The sequence below is a fragment of the Bos taurus genome, chromosome 15 (genome assembly GCF_002263795.3).
Source record: "Bos taurus isolate L1 Dominette 01449 registration number 42190680 breed Hereford chromosome 15, ARS-UCD2.0, whole genome shotgun sequence".
In the NCBI taxonomy this organism is placed as follows: Eukaryota; Metazoa; Chordata; class Mammalia; order Artiodactyla; family Bovidae; genus Bos; species Bos taurus.
Window position 1 is genome coordinate 53318131 of NC_037342.1, and position 13753 is coordinate 53331883.

The 13753-nt window shown below is 39.7% G+C and overlaps 1 protein-coding gene across 1 annotated transcript in view; it reads left to right on the forward strand.

Annotated features, from left to right (window-relative positions):
- MRPL48 (mitochondrial ribosomal protein L48) overlaps window positions 1–13753 on the forward strand; it is a 54886-nt gene that overhangs the window by 39049 nt on the left and 2084 nt on the right. The window contains exons 5-6 of the mRNA NM_001046563.2: window positions 2608–2777; window positions 13096–13198. Of these exons, the coding sequence (NP_001040028.1) occupies window positions 2608–2777; window positions 13096–13198 (273 nt within the window). The remainder of the gene's footprint in view (window positions 1–2607; window positions 2778–13095; window positions 13199–13753) is intronic.

Consider the following 13753-nt stretch of genomic DNA (forward strand, 5'->3'; position numbering starts at 1 on the left):
AATGAGTCAGCTCTTCGCATCAGGTGGCCAAAGTATTGGGGCTTCAGCTTCAGCATTAGTTCTTCCAATGAATATTCAGGTTTTTATTTCCTTCAGAATTGACTGGTTTGATTTCCTTGCAGTCCAAGGGACTTTCAAGAGCCTTTTCCAGTACCACAGTTCGAAAGTACCAATTCTTTGGTGCTCAGCCTTCTTTATGGTTCAACTCTCACATCCATACATGTCTACTGGAAAAACCATAGCTTTGACTATATGGACATTTGTCAGCAAAGAGATGTCTCTGCTTTTCAATATGCTGTCTAGGTTTGTCATAGCTTTCCTTCCAAAGAGCAAGATTATTTTAATATCACAAGAATATTATATTGTAAAAACATTTTGACTTAAAAATTTTAAAAAACAAGGTAGATTTTAAGATTCTAACTTTGAATGGATAAAAGATTCATGTTATTAAAAATTCAAAAAATATAGAAGGGAAATAGTTTAAAAGTCTCCTTTCCACACCTGTTGCCCAGCCATCCAGTTCCCTTCCTCATAGGTTACCAATAGTATTAGTCTTTTTGTGTATCCTTCCAGAGTTATTTTTTAATATGCAAGCAAATACATATGTAAGTAGTTAAACATACACACATCTATTCTTCCCTGCTTACCCTTTTTATATGTATGGCAATATTCTGAACACATTATTCTACAGTCTGCTTTTGTCGTTTATCTTAAAAATCTTTCTATATCACTACATAAAGAAGTTCTTTATTTCTTCTTACAGCTGCATAATGTACTACTGAAAGAATGTGCCATGATTTATTTAATAGATTCCCCTCCTGATGGGCATTTAGGTTAAATTATTTCTGGTTGAGAAGCTTTCTTGATCCTGATCTATGTTGTGTTACATATCTATTTTTCCAGGCCTCATTTTAATTTTTTACAGCAGTTTGAACAGGTTGATCTGTAGTAAAGCAGTACTTTATATGAAATAAAAGGATAGAAATAAAATAATTTTTCTGCCTCTAAATTTTTAAATGGAGAAGGCAATGGCACCCCACTCCAGTACTCCTGCCTGGAAAATCCCATGGACGGAGGAGCCTGGTGGGCTGCAGTCCATGGGGTCGCTAAGAGTCAGACACGACTGAGTGACTTCACTTTACTTTTCACTTTTATGCATTGGAGAAGGAAATGGCAACCCACTCCAGTATTCTTGCCTGGAGAATCTCAGCGACAGGGGAGCCTGGTGGGCTGCAGTCTATGGGGTCACACAGAGTCGGACATGACTGAAGTGACTTACAGCAGTGACTTACCAGCAAACTTTTAAAAGAAAGGCTGTCTAAATTGGACTGCAGAATTTCAAAGCTAGGAAGGCTGGCAGAGAACTAATTTTGTGCTTTCTTGTGATTGATTTCCTTAATATTCTGATGCAAGTTAAGGATTTTCTCCTTAGAAAAATACACACACATGTAAAATTTTGCACATAAGTTTTGGGGTTGACAAACCCCTTAAAATTCCTCTATGGGTTCTAGATTAAGAATCTGTTGGGACTTCCCTGGTGGTCCAATTAAGAATCCCACTGCCAGTGCAGGGACATGGGTTCAATCCCTGGTCTTGCAAGATTCCACATGCCACGGGGTAACTAAGCCCTTGTGCCACAACTACTGGGCCTGCACTCTAGAGCTCGTTCTTTACAAGAGAAGCCTCCACACTGAGAAGCCCACGCACCACAACTAAAGAGTAGCTCACCGCAACGAAAGAAAGCCTGCATGCAGCAGTGAAAACCCAGCGCAGCCAAGAAGAAATAAATGTAAAAAAAGGAGAAAGAGTTTTTTTTAAAAAAAAAAAAGGAATCTGTTGGGAATTCCCTGGTGGTCCAGTATTTAGGACTCTGTGCTCTCACTGCCAAGGGCCTAGGTTCATGTCCAACTCTTTGCGACCCTGGAGTTCTCCAGGCCAGAATGCTGGAGTGGGTAGCCTATCCCTTCTCCAACAGATCTTCCCAACCCAGGAATCGAACCAGGGTCTCCTGAATTGCAGGTGGATTCTTTACCAACTGAGCTATCAGAGAAGCCGAAATAAATAAATAAAATTTTGAAAAAGAGAAAGAATTCTTTAAAAAAAAAAAAATCTGTCAGGAATTCCCTGGTGGTCCAGAGGTTAGGACTCTACTCTCATTGCGGAGGGCCTAGGTTCAATCCCTGACCAGGGAACTAAAATCCGACAAGCTGCACAGGCAGCCAAAAAAAGAGAAACTCCTCAAGAATGTTATCTAGTATAACCCCAGTGATATAAAAATTGGGAAACTGAGGGCCAGAGATGGAAAGTGAGTCTCAAAACTAGTTAATGGCAGAAGACAGTCACATGTATTTATGTTAAATAACTGCCAGCAATATTTCCTCTGCTTTCACTGACTGATGCTATAGCCCAGAATGGCAAGGGAGGCTGCCCATTCCCACCTAGGAAAAGTTCAGTTTGTAGGTAGGGTAATCAGAGAGAAACATGGTAAACAAATTTAATTGAAAGATTGATTTTTATATATATATATACATGTATATATCAAGATGGTATTGTTAGAATTTCTTGTATAATACTTTGACTTTTCTTTCTCTTTTGTTTTGTGTTCAGCCCAAAAAGAAGAAGGGAAAAGTGGAAATAAGAGCCATTAATGTGGGGACAGATTATGAATATGGGACTTTAAACATTCACCTGATTGCATATGACATGGCCCTGACAGAGAGTTATGCTCAGTATGTTCACAACCTCTGCAATCATCTCTCCATTAAAGTCGAGGAAAGGTATGAAAGATGCCTTTGCATGGGATGTTCTTGGTGTGGGTAGCATGCTCTACTTTGTTGTTGTTAAATGAGATATAATTTTTGTTTTGAGAAATAATTTACATGTAGTAAAATTGACTCTTTTTAGGTATATAGTTTGGCACAATCAAAATACAGAACAGCTCCATTAAGTTTTAAAAAGTTCCTTGGTGCCTGAGGTGTAGTTACTCTCCTCTGTCTTGCCTGTAGAGTCCCTGGCAACCACTGATTGATTTCCTGTCCCTTTTAAGTTCTCCAGAATACCATATAAATGGAATGATACAGTATGCAGCTGTTTGTTTCTGGCCTCTTTCACTTAGCATAATGGATTTAAGATTTATCTGGGGTTTTGCAGACATGCCTTTATTCTGAATATCTATTTAGTATTCCATTAATTCTGATTATCTGTTCAGAATTCTGAATAGTTTTCCATTAAATGGTAAACCTTAATTGGTTTATGCCTTCACTGGTTGATATATATTTGGATTCTTTCTAGTTTATTGGTAATTATGAATAAAGCAAATAGATTCAAAATAAATAAATACATTCAAGGGATTAGATCTGATAGACAGAGTGCCTGAAGAACTATGGACGGAGGTTCATGACATTGTACAGGAGGCACGGATCAAGACCATCCCCAAGAAAAAGAAATGCAAAAAAGCAAAATGGGTGTCTGAGGAGGCCTTACAAATAGCTGTGAAAAGAAGGAAAGCAAAAAGCAAAGGAGAGAAGGAAAGATATATCCATTTGAATGCAGAGTTCCAAAGAATAGCAAGGAGAAATAAGAAAGCCTTCCTCAGTGATCAATGCAAAGAAATAGAGGAAAACAACAGAATGGAAAAGACTAGAGATCTCTTCAAGAAAATCAGAGATACCAAGGGAACATTTTCTGCAAAGATGGGCTCAATAAAGGACAGAAATGGTATGGACCTAACAGAAGCAGAAGATATTAAGAAGAGGTGGCAAGAATACACAGAAGAACTGTACAAAAAAGATCTTCTCGATAAAGGACAGTATGGTAGGGACCTAACAGAAGCTGAAGATATTAAGAAGAGGTGGCAAGAATACACAGAAGAACTGTACAAAAAAGATCTTCACGACCAAGATAATCACGATGGTGTGATCACTCACCTAGAGCCAGACATCCTGGAATGTGAAGTCAAGTGGGCCTTAGGAAGCATCACTACGAATAAAGCTAGTGGAGGTGATGGAATCCCAGTTGAGCTATTTCAAATCCTGAAAGATGATGCTGTGAAAGTGCTGCATTCAATATGCCAGCAAATTTGGAAAACTCAGCAGTGGCCACAGGACTGGAAAAGGTCAGTTTTCATTCCAGTCCCAAAGAAAGGCAATGCCAAAGAATGCTCAAACTACTGCACAATTGCACTCATCTCACATGCTAGTAAAGTAATGCTCAAAATTCTCCAAGCCAGGCTTCAGCAATGGGTGAACTGTGAACTTCCAGATGTTCAAGCTGGTTTTAGAAAAGGCAGAGGAACCAGAGATCAAATTGCCAACATCCACTGGATCATCGAAAAAGCAAGAGAGTTCCAGAAAAACATCTATTTCTGCTTTATTGACTATGCCAAAGCCTTTGACTGTGGGGATCACAATAAACTATGGAAAATTCTGAAAGAGATGGGAATACCAGACCACCTGACCTGCCTCTTGAGAAACCTTTATGCAGGTCAGGAAGCAACAGTTAGAACTGGACATGGAACAACAGACTGGTTCCAAACTGGAAAAGAAGTACATCAAGGCTGTATATTGTCACCCTGCTTATTTAACTTCTATGCAGAGTACATCATGAGAAATGCTGGGCTGGAGGAAGCACAAGCTGTAATCAAGATTGCTGGGAGAAATATCAATAACCTCAGATATGCAGATAACACCACTCTTATGGCAGACAGTGAAGAGGAACTAAAAAGCCTCTTGATGAAAGTGAAAGTGGAGAGTGAAAAAGTTGGCTTAAAGCTCAACATTCAGAAAACAAAGATCATGGCATCCAGTCCCATCACTTCATGGGAAATAGATGGGGAAACAGTGGAAACAGTGGCTGACTTTATTTTTTGGGCTCCAAAATCACTGCAGATGGTGATTGCAGCCATGAAATTAAAAGACACTTACTCCTTGGAAGGAAAGTTATGACCAACCTAGATAGCATATTCAAAAGCAGAGACATTACTTTGTCAACAAAGATCCGTCTAGTCAAGGCTATGGTTTTTCCAGTGGTCATGTATGGATGTGAGAGTTGGACTATAAAGAAAGCTGAGCACTGAAGAATTGATGCTTTTGAACTGTGGTGTTGGAGAAGACTCTTGAGAGTACCTTGGACTGCAAGGAGACCCAACCATCCTAAGGAGATCAGTCCTGGGTGTTCATTGGAAGGACTGATGTTGAAGCTGAAACTCCAGTACTTTGGCCACCTGATACGAAGAGCTGACTCATTAGAAAAGACTCCGATACTGGGAAAGATTGAAGGCAGGAGGAGAAGGGGACAACAGAGGATGAGGTGGTTGGATGGCATCACCAACACAGTGGACATGGGTTTGGGTGGACTCTGGAAGTTGGTGATGGACAGGGAGGCTTGTCATGCTGCAGTTCATGGGGTCGCAAAGAGTTGGACACGACTGAGCGACTAAACTGAACTGACTATGTGGACCTTTGTAAGCAAACTAAACTAAAAATCTGTGCTTTTTAATACATAATCTAGGTTTGTGCCTTTCTTCCAAGGAACAAGTGTCTTTTAATTTCATGGTTGCAGTCACTGTCTCTAGTGATTTTGGAGCCCAAGAAAATGTTTGTGACTGTTTCCGTTGTTTCCCCATCTATTGCCATGAAGTGATGAGACTGGATGCCATGATCTTAGTTTTTTGAATGTTGAGTTTTAAGCCAGTTTTTTCACTCTTTTCTTTCACCTTCATCAAGAGGCTCTTTAAGCCAAATTTGAACTTTTAAACCTTTATTACTTACAGTATAACTGTGCTAAATGTGCTCCTTAGAAGACTGGATAATCAGCTGTGACTTAAGCGCTCATAGCTGATAGTGCTTCAATTGTTTTAGGCCTAAAGATGTGCTTTATCTTTTTTCTGATGCCTGGGAGAGTTGGTTGCTCTTTCAGCACTTGACACATAGCTCTATCATGTCACTTAGTGCTCTGGGCTGTAATGATCTTTTCGTGTGTCAGATCCCTTCCCCACTGACTACATAGGGACTGTGTTCTTTATTTCTTTAGTACCTAGCATAAAGACTGTCCCATGGGGGACATTAAGCCATTCTTGAAAGAACGACAGGTCCTTGAATATTATTGCACAATCCAGTTGTGTATACATTTCCTAAAATGTAATGGACGAATTTTTAATTAATCAAAAACTACTGGCTGAGCCTCTTTTTGCTCTGTGGTCCACATGCTCAGTGAACTAGGAGGCACTGGGCTTCTTGCGCTATAGTGTAGGCACTTTGTATCTTTTGTCTGGAGGATACAAAGGTAAATGCCCCTGATTTCAAGGAGAGTGTGTGTGTGTACATGTGTGTGCACACATACACACATATAAAAATAACTATAATGTGGAAGGTGGTAAGTGAAAGATAAAGTTTAATGTCAGTTCAAGGAGACAGAGTAGCATAATAATTTAGGGCTATGTTTCTCAAAGTACCACTCTGTGAAGCTATTACGAGCTTGTGCCAAAATGTACATTAACACTTTGCTCCCTTCATCAAGAAAGTCTTGCTGTTGAAAGACTTTCTATTGGAAGCTATTGAAAACAAAATGTTGATTGAATAAAAGTGTGTTTAGTGTCCCTTTCATGCTTCTTATCTTGTCTTGAATTGATAACAAGTTTGCTTATCAGCAGCTTGTCTTTGGATCATATTGAGTAACAAATGGTTAAGAGTGAAAACTCTGGAATCAAACTGCCTGCATTGAAATCCTAGTTTTACCCATTTTCACCAAGATGACCTTGAGAAATTCTGAACCTTGGTTTCTTTGACTCCATAATATGATGATAATTTTCCTATTTTTTTGAGTTCTGAAAATTAAATAGGAAAATATATGATAGCACTTAACAGAGAGATCAGCACATTATAAACACTCTGTAAATAATATTATTGCTATTAATAATTAATGAGATTTTTTTCAACTGGCACAGTTTAGGGGTAGCATCTCAGAAGCTGTGGTGGCAAAGGGGCATTAAATGCCATTTACAGAATGTTATCATACCTTCAGTGAATCAGCTCCTTGAAGTAGTGTTTTAAATTTTCAGAAGAACTTTTAAAGGTATTTTGTTTTTAAAAACTGGCTGTGAAAAGCTCGGACTACATTTGAGTAAAGGTAGGAAGCAGTACCATTTGTTGAGCACCTACTATCAGCCAGCCACTCTGCCAAATACTTTTCTGTATATTACTTTACTTAATTCATATAAGCACCTTGCCATAGTGGATCCAAGCATTGACTTTGGAGCAGACTGCTTCAGTTTTTCCCTTGTTCTGCTACATTCTTACTGTGTGACAGACATTGGGCAGTTTTCTTAACCTGTTTGTGTCTTGGTTTCCTCATCTGTAAAATGAGGTTAATAAAAGTACCTATATAATAAAGCTGTAGTGAAAATTAAGGAGTTAATATATTTAAAATACTTACAATTAAGTTTAGAAACCATTGGCTGCTATTAGTAGTAGCAGTATAACAGAAGCTCGCCTATAGTCATACATCTAATCAGTGGCAAGGTCTTGATTTGAACCCACTTCTTTTCCTTCAAATTCTTAATTCCCTCTAACTGGTTCTCCACACTGCTATTTGTATGATCTTTCTAGAATGGAAATATGATCATGTCACTCCCATGCTAAAGTTCTTCCATGGCCTCCCATTCCTTTAAGATCAAAATAAAAGTTCCTCACATGTCTTGCTAGGTGCTCCATTGTGCGGGCTTGTCTTTCTTGCCTTAACTCACACTTCCCTTTCCTCCTTCTATCTCCAGTTGCACTGACTTTGTTTTTTTGTCTTTTCCCACCTCAGGACCTTTGCATATGCTCTCTAACGCCTGGAATACTTTTTCCCCTTCAGCTAATCAACCCCTATTTTTTTCTTAGGCTTTATTTTGAATGTCACTTCTTCAGAGAACCTCTTTAATTTAGGTCTTTACGTTATATATTTAGGAGAAGTAAAGAGTAAAAAACTTCCCTTTTATAATGCTAATTCCTTACCCTCATAATTACTTGACTATTACTAGACTCTAAGATCTGTGAGGCAGGGACTATTTCTGTCTTTATCAGCAGGCGTGCTAAGACCTTGCACAGTACGTGACACATTGTGGGCACTGGATGAATACTTGTTGCCTTGGATTTAGTTCCAGTAGGCATAAACATAAATTCCTAGTATAACAGAATGAACAGTGTGCTGCTTTTTGCCTCTTTGCTTTTTCTTTGCTCCAAATAGTGCAGAGCATAAAGAAATGTTCACTTTTAGCAATTCACTTCTTTGGATTGATTGAGGTTTTCAGACCATTATATCAGGTATTCTTGCTGCCCAGCTTTTCAGAGATAAAATGATCTTCTTTTCTTCTGATTTTCATTTTATCTTGATCCATTTTTCCTTTAGGAGTTGGGAATAGGGCTCTGACCTTGAGATGGAACTGGGCAAGGGAGCTGTGTGCTAGCTTTTGTTCTATAAATGGTCTGCATTGCTGCAGCTGCAGCTCACCCAGAGGAGGAGAGGAAGAAGCCTTTCCTGTGGGTCCTTTAATTTTCCTGTCTCCCTTGCCGAGCAGCTGTCTGAAGAGAGGGAAATCTTACTTATCTGGGTGCAGCTTCCAAGCCTGAAGCTGACCAGCTCTTGTTCTCTGTGGAGAGCAAAAGCATCATTCTCTGTAAGGCTGCTCTTTGCTTTTTTTTAAAAAATCCACTTACATTTTTCAAATGGAGGTATAACATATGTAGTAGAGTCCACAGACTCTAAGTTCCCTAGCATCCTAGCAGGCCCCCTTGTGTCCTATCCCAGCAGTACTCCTCAAAAGCAGCACTATTTTGTCATGTTAGGTTGACTCTTGAAATTCAACTACTTCATTTCTTCTCTTCTGTTTTCCTATCTGATCATCCAAATAATGTTTATTGCAGAAAACTGGGGAAGTACAGAAATATGTAGATACTAAAGAAAAATAACCTTTACTCTTGTGACTTAAAGGTCTATTCTACTTTAAAATGACTAGAGTTCCCAGTATTTTTTTTTAATCAAACTATGTCTGATTTTTCTATTGGTTCTCTTTGAGGGCCTCAAGGCTCCTTGCCTTTGTAGACTGCCTTCTTTTGGAATGCCCTCCAGGCAAACATCTATGTTCATTCTTTACATCTTGATAAAGCACTGCCTCACCTATGAAGCCTTCCCCAGGCTCTCCCCCTTTTCTCCCTCTTGTCTCTGTAATATTTGGTATATACCTATATTGCCTTTGTCTTCCTATAGTGCAAATGTTTGTGTACTTACCTGTCTCCAAAATATTCTTAGCAAGCTCCTTGAAAGCATAAACTGCATTGTGCCCATCAGACCGCCTAGGACAGAACAGAATCTCAGTAAATGTTTGTTGAATAAGTGAATGAATAAATAAACAAATCAATGAAATCTTGCTGAAGTATTGTTGAAGAATAAAATGCATGCTCTGTAGTAGGAATGAACAAGTCCCACTTTATTCGGTCTTATCTGTGGAATGTCAAAAAAAAAAAAGGAACATTTTAGAAGCTGTTTACTTTTCTGAAAGCTCTTACATAATTACTTTATTTGATTTTCATAACAAGTTTATGAATGTGCCCGCCTCCCCATTTGTGGCCATGCCATGCAGTATGTGGGATCTTAGTTCTCTGACCGGGGTTTGAACACAATGGAAGTGTGGAGTCCTAACCACTAGACTGCCAGGGAAGTCCCTGATTTTTTTATAAAGAAGTTATTGCCAAGTGTAAATTTGAAGTGATCAGAGATTGTGCTATAAAATGGAAGAGGTTGTTATTTAGGGCAGCTTACCTGGAAGTTTGCAATACCTAGCATTTATTCACTGTTGTAAGGGCAAGGGAATTGGCATTTGTACGCATAGTATGCTAGGCAAATTACTTACATAATCTTATTTAACTGGGGCGGCGGCCTTACAAATAGCTGTGAAAAGAAGAGAAGCGAAAAGGAAAGATATAAGCATCTGAATGCAGAGTTCCAAAGAATAGCAAGGAGAGATAAGAAAGCCTTCCTCAGCGATCAATGCAAAGAAATAGAGGAAAAGAACAGAATGGGAAAGACTAGAGATCTCTTCAAGAAAATTAGAGATACCAAGGGAACATTTTCTGCAAAGATGGGCTCAATAAAGGACAGAAATGGTATGGACCTAACAGAAGCAGAAGATATTAAGAAGAGGTGGCAAGAATACACAGAAGAACTGTACAAAAAAGATCTTCACGACCAAGATAATCACGATGATGTGATCACTCACCTAGAACCAGACATCCTGGAATGTGAAGTCAAATGGGCCTTAGAAAGCATCATTACAAACAAAGCTAGTGGAGGTGATGGAATCCCAGTTGAGCTATTTCAAATCCTGAAAGGTGATGCTGTGAAAGTGCTGCACTCAATATGCCAGCAAATTTGGAAAACTCAGCAGTGGCCACAGGACTGGAAAAGGTCCGTTTTCATTCCAATCCCAAAAAAAGGTTATGCTGAAGAATGCTCAAACTACCGCACAATTGCACTCATCTCACATGCTAGTAAAATAATGCTAAAAATTCTCCAAGCCAGGCTTCGCCAGTATGTGAACTGTGAACTTCCAGATGTTCAAGCTGGTTTTAGAAAAGGCAGAGGAACCAGAGATCAAATTGCCAACATCCGCTGGATCATGGAAAAAGCAAGAGAGTTCCAGAAAAACATCTATTTCTGCTTTATTGACTATGCCAAAGCCTTTGACTGTGTGGATCACAAGAAACTGGAAAATTCTGAAAGAGATGGGAATACCAGACCACCTGACCTGCCTCTTGAGAAACCTGTATGCAGGTCAGGAAGCAACAGTTAGAACTGGACATGGAACAACAGACTGGTTCCAAATAGGAAAAGGAGTTCGTCAAGGCTGTATATTGTCACCCTGCTTATTTAACTTCTATGCAGAGTACATCATGAGAAATGCTGGGCTGGAAGAAGCGCAAGCTGTAATCAAGATTGCTGGGAGAAATATCAATAACCTCAGATATGCAGATGACACCACCCTTATGGCAGAAAGTGAAGAGGAATTAAAAAGCGTCTTGATGAAAGTGAAAGAGGAGATTGAAAAATTTGGCTTAAAGCTCAACATTCAGAAAACTTAAGATCATGGCATCTGGTCCCATCACTTCATGGGAAACAGATGGGAAACAGTGTCAGACTTTATTTTTTGGGGCTCCAAAATCACTGCAGATGGTGATTGCAGCCATGAAATTAAAAGACACTTACTCCTTGGAAGGAAAGTTATGACCAACCTAGATAGCATATTGAAAAGCAGAGACATTACTTTGTCAACAAAGGTCCATTTAGTCAAGGCTATGGTTTTTCCAGTGGTCATGTATGGATGTGAGAGTTGGACTGTGAAGAAAGCTGAGTGCCGAAGAATTGATGCTTTTGAACTGTGATGTTGGAGAAGACTCTTGAGAGTCCCTTGGACTGCAAGGAGATTCAACCAGTCCATCCTAAAGGAGATCAGTCCTGGTGTTCATTGGAAGGACTGATGCTAAAGCTGAAACTCCAATACTTTTGCCATCTCTTTCGAAGAATTGACTCATTGGAAAAGACTGTGATGCTGGGAGGGATTGGGGGCAGGAGGAGAAGGGGACGACAGAGGATGAGATGGCTGGATGGCATCACCGACTCAATGGTCATGAGTTTGAGTGAACTCCGGGAGTTGGTGATGGACAGGGAGGCCTGGCGTGCTGCCATTCATGGGGTCGCAAAGAGTTGGACACGACTGAGTGACTGAACTGAACTGAACTGAAAACCCTATGAACTAGGTATTATTATCTTCATTTAATAGCTGAAGAAACAAAGACCCAGAGAGCTGAATTAATTTGTCCAAGGTCAAATAGGTAATAAGTGGCAGAGCCAACATTTAAATCCAGTATTGACTCTCATGTTTCCAAAACACTTTCTATTACACCAGACTTCTTTTTGTAGCAGTCCATCTGTAGAGGGTCATGCTTCTTTCTCTTAATTCATGAAGTTTGTGTAGCATGAAATTTCAGCAATCCTACTGTTGTTATTAGTATTCCATTTGAGTATTCAGTTTGAGGAACTTTTTGATAAGATGAACACAATACTAATATCATATTTCTGTGTAGTCATCAGTTCTATCTCATCACCTTATCTGATTCTCATAATTGTCTATTGATATAAACCTGGATGGTAGTCCCCATTATACATGAAGAAACTGAGTCCAAGAAGGGGAAGGGACTTGCCTAAGTAAATATTGCTAATAAGTGGCAGGGCTAAGACGTGACCCCAAGTCCAGCAGTCTTTTCATTGTGGTATATAGATCTACTGAAGCTGATGATAGTGAGCATAGATTACAACAATGTTTCTCAACCTGGAGACATTTAACAATGTCTGGAGATAGTTCTAATTGTTATCACTTTGGGGGTACTACTAGCATTTGCTGGATATAGAGGTTAGGGATGCATAGGCCAGCCCCCACAACAAGAATTACCTGTTCTAAAGGGTCAATAGTGCTGACATTAAGAAATCCTGCTGTAGAACTGGAGCAGGGGACTCCCTTGGTGGTCCAGTGATTAAGACTCTGTGCTTCCAATGCAGGGTACACGGGTTCCGTCTCTGGTCAGAGAACTAAGATCTCACGTGCCTCACAGCATGGCCAAATTTTAAAAAAATAAATAAATAAGTAAAATAAAAATACAACTGGAGCAGGATTGGATTTCATGCCTCATTTCTTCAGAAGAGATGAAATACCCAAGGTTAGCCTCCAGAGTATACCTAGTGGTGAGCTTAATTCTTTTAGAACTGGCTATTATTTAGTAGCAGCAAATACTTATTAATCACCAGGCTTTACTCAGAGTGTTATGTTAAGCATGACTAGGGATGCATAAAAGTATTAGACGTGGTCTATCCCTTCACGGAGTGTAAAGACTTCTGGAGAAGGTGTAAGAGGATCTGGTTACTTTGCCCCTGGCTGCAGATAGACAGCCCAAGGTTGCAGGAGCTACTGCATGCAGTGGTGGCTGCACTCAGGGACTACCCTGACTGAAGTGGTGTGGCTGGTTTAAAGGAACCCTCCCAATAGCTGACTTTTCCTTCCCACAGTTACGCGATGCCCACCAAAACCATGGAGGTGTTGCAGCTTCAGGACCAAGGCAACAAAATGTTACTGGACTCAGTTCTTACCACCCATGAGCGAGTAGTTCAGGTAGGTACTCTGGAAGAAACTTGAAATGTCTCTACCTCTCCTGTTTCTTTCTTGGTTGAGTTTCAAACCTGATATCCAGTTGTCTACTGGGTTTCTCCACCAAGATGTTCAACAGGTGCCCTACACTCGTGAATGCAAGACTAATTGTAGGAGGACTGTTTTTTTCCCTATAATCCTCCTCACCTTTGAACTTAATTCTTGACCCTTCTTTGTCCTTGGGTATCCATTCATTCTCCAGATTCTATGGTTTCTACCCCTAAAAACCTTTGAGATCCATCCACTTTGCTTTACACTCATGTCAATGTGATCATGTCATTTTCCCATATAGACCCCCTCAGTGGCTTCCCTTTAACTCTGTATCCATTAGCAGTCACTCCTTTTTCCCCATTCCCCTAGCTCCTGGCAACCACTAATCTACTTTCCATTTCTGTGGTTTTACCTCTTGTAGACACTTCTTCAAATGAAATTATATAATATGTGGCCTTTTATATCTAGCTTCTTTCATGTAGCATAGTGTTTTCAAGGTCCATCCATGTTGTAGTAGTAGCACATATC